This window comes from Populus trichocarpa, chromosome 8 (genome assembly GCF_000002775.5).
Source record: "Populus trichocarpa isolate Nisqually-1 chromosome 8, P.trichocarpa_v4.1, whole genome shotgun sequence".
Lineage (NCBI taxonomy): Eukaryota > Viridiplantae > Streptophyta > Magnoliopsida > Malpighiales > Salicaceae > Populus > Populus trichocarpa.
Genome location: NC_037292.2, coordinates 17,399,913 through 17,402,956, shown reverse-complemented (window position 1 = coordinate 17,402,956; position 3,044 = coordinate 17,399,913). Strand labels below are relative to the sequence as shown.

The following is a 3,044-nucleotide window of genomic DNA, read 5'->3' as shown; positions in this document are numbered from 1 at the left end:
CTTACAGTGTAAGTCTACAGCTTGATATTATGCAAAATTATTGGAAATACTTACGAGGGACCCTTAAATATTTTAAAATGCCCCATTGGAAAATCTAATTTTTTTCTGCTTTTTTTTTTAAATATTTTTTAATATTATTATATTATTATTAAATATATGTTGGGCTGGACTCGACCCATCCATTTCAGCTGGTCTTAAAAGGGTTCATCCCGACTCATTCTATTTATGTTGATTGACTGCCCAACAAACCTCTTTTTTTTAGATGGCGGTTAGGTTGCAACATGTCCAACCTGGATAGGATAGGCCGTCTGACGGCCCAACAGTCTTTGCTTTTCCTTTATTTTTTTATATGGGACCAGACTCGACCCAACCATCTAGGCTGGGTTGAAACAGGTCTAGCCCACAGTCCACATGGTTGCTGGCCCGACCTAATGACCATGTTTATTGTTTTGCCATTGCATGCAAAATCATGCAATGGCCACCACTCGGGGGGAAACAAGAGAAAATGAAGAGAAAGGCTTGCGTGACCGGAGGAGAAAAGGTGTTGGCGGGGTTCCTGTTTTGTTAATGTTATATTTTTTTAAACGTAAAAAAAAATATTTAAGCATTTCTAACTTTTTTTTTAGAAAAAAAATTGCATAGAGGTTGACCTGATGTGACCTGGTCAACTTGACGGGTACCAAGATAACCCAAACAACCGGTAAAAACACGGTTTGACTAAAAAAATTCAAGACGGCATGTTTTAAAAAATAATATTAAGATGACAATATATTGGATTGACTTGGATCAACCTTAGTTAATCTGTTAAATTTTCAACCATGATTATAAGATCATAATAACCCTATAAAAAGCAAATCAAAATAAATTATAAAATTTAATTCATAATAACCCAAATTTGAAGGATGAAATTAAGAAAAAATCAATTAAAAAAATATGTCCCGAATCAACCCAGGTTCACTTTCCAAACTCGCAACTCAGGTCATGAGACCGTGATAACCCCATAGAAAGCAGATCAAGATAAATTATGTAATTCAATTCTCAATCAACCCAATGTTATATATATAAAGAACTAAAAAATATTAAACAACTCAACTTGAGTTAACCCATCAAATTGGTGACTCGAGACATGAGAAAATGCTAACCTTATAGAAAACAAATCAAAACAAACCATGAAACATAATTCTCAATCAATAAAATATTGAAGAATGAATTGAAAACAAAAGTAAAAAAAAAAAATTTAAATTAACAAAGTTAATCTGTCAAATTCGTGACTCATTTCTTAAAGTTGTGATAACTCATAGAAAACAAATCAAATGAAATCATGAAACTCAATTCATAATCAATAAAATATTGCATGTTGCATGAAGTAATTGAAAAAAAAATCAATAAAAAGAAAATAAACAAAAAATATAAATCACAATTAAATTAACTTGCAATCCGGTTTATGAAATTGTGATAATCAATAAAAAACAAATAAACAAAAAACATAAATCACAATTTATAATAAATAAAATGATGAAAAATAAAATAAAATAAAATAAATAAAACAAATAAAATAGTATTCGGTGAGGTGATGGAGTTTTGCTAATGTTAATTACATATCCAATGAAAAAGTGAAAGGTTGTTGTTTTGAATAAGCCAAGTTTCCCCATCGGTAACTTTTGACAGGTTTTAGCAGTAGACAGTTGGCACTGCTAATTGAATAGATCCGTAATTTTGTTGTTTTCAATCAAAACTAATTAGATGATTGAGGAAACCATGTTTGTGATTAAGAGTAAGGACACCATTTAGAATCATAATTATTCTTTTCAAATCGAATCTGTCAAACAAGAAAAGCTGTGGATTGTGTTATCTATAAATAGCAAATCAAGTTCTACCATTTCTCCATCCCAAACATTAATCTTCAAACTCAAGCTTCTCGACATTTATCTACACGTTTAATTCTTCTTCATTTGACCATCTTCAAACTCCAGCAGATATACGTTATCATGGGAGTTTTCACTTACGAATCAGAGGCTTCTACTGTGATCCCACCAGCCAGGCTGTTCAAGGCCCTTTTCGTTGATGCTGCTGAAGTCATGCCCAAAGCCCTGCCACAGGCTATTAAAAGTATTGTCACTCTTGAAGGAGATGGAGGCCCTGGAACCATCAAGCAAACTTATTTTGGCGATGGTCAGTACGTAGCTTCACTAGTAGTCTGATACATGATTTCCGTAACAGTCACAATCCATCATTTTGAATAGAGTGGTTTCACTCTTTTGCTCCTCCTAGTAAACAAAAATGAGCTAAAAAACTAACAATATGGATTTGCATTTTGAACTTTTGACCAAGGTCGAGTCTTACATACATATGAACTAATTAAGGAACTGTGCATGCTTGTTGATTCCTCAGGTAGCCTATCTTTCAAGGAGAGGACTGATGCTATTGACAAGGAGAATTTGTCATATGCGTACACTGTGTTCGAAGGTGCTGTCTTGGCAAACACATATGAAAAAATCTTCAACGAATCTAAGATTGAAGCCTCCCCTGACGGAGGATCGGTGTGCAAGACCAGCACCACATACTACACTGTTGGCAACGTGGACGCTAAAGCAGATGAAATTAAGGATGGACAAGAAAAGCAAATGGGATTATTCAAGGCCATTGAAGCCTACCTGTTGGCAAATCCTGATGCTTAAATGTGCCTTATCTGAAGCTGGTCTTGACGTTTGTTCTAGAGTTCCTGAAGCTACAAAATGATAATAAAGAATCTGTGTTGAGTTCTTCGGTCTTGTAATTTTCAATAATATTAAAAATATATGGTGTATTGTTTGTAAGAAGATAATTGAAAATCCTCACGAGAAATAAGTTTTCACGGGTTGTTTGTTGTTTTGTGTATAAGGAAGTCGCTACCTAGTATTATGGTCACTAGGAACCCTAACTAGTCTTTCAGAGATTCTAAGGCAAGGGACTGGTTGCGTAAAGGGAAGGTATCAGCACCCCTAGTACGCCCTACCTAAGGTAAGTTGCTTGGTGTTTGATTTGCCTTATAAATGCTATGGTGT

At 34.3% G+C, this 3,044-nt stretch overlaps 1 protein-coding gene across 1 annotated transcript; it reads left to right on the top strand.

Annotated features, from left to right (window-relative positions):
* The first annotated feature begins 1,988 nt into the window (after positions 1-1,988).
* LOC127905607 (major allergen Pru ar 1-like) lies at positions 1,989-2,678 on the top strand. Its single transcript, XM_052454803.1, has 2 exons — positions 1,989-2,195; positions 2,409-2,678. The coding sequence occupies exons 1-2, from the start codon at positions 1,989-1,991 to the stop codon at positions 2,676-2,678; spliced, it is 477 nt and encodes a 158-aa protein (XP_052310763.1).
* The last annotated feature ends 366 nt before the right edge of the window (positions 2,679-3,044 follow it).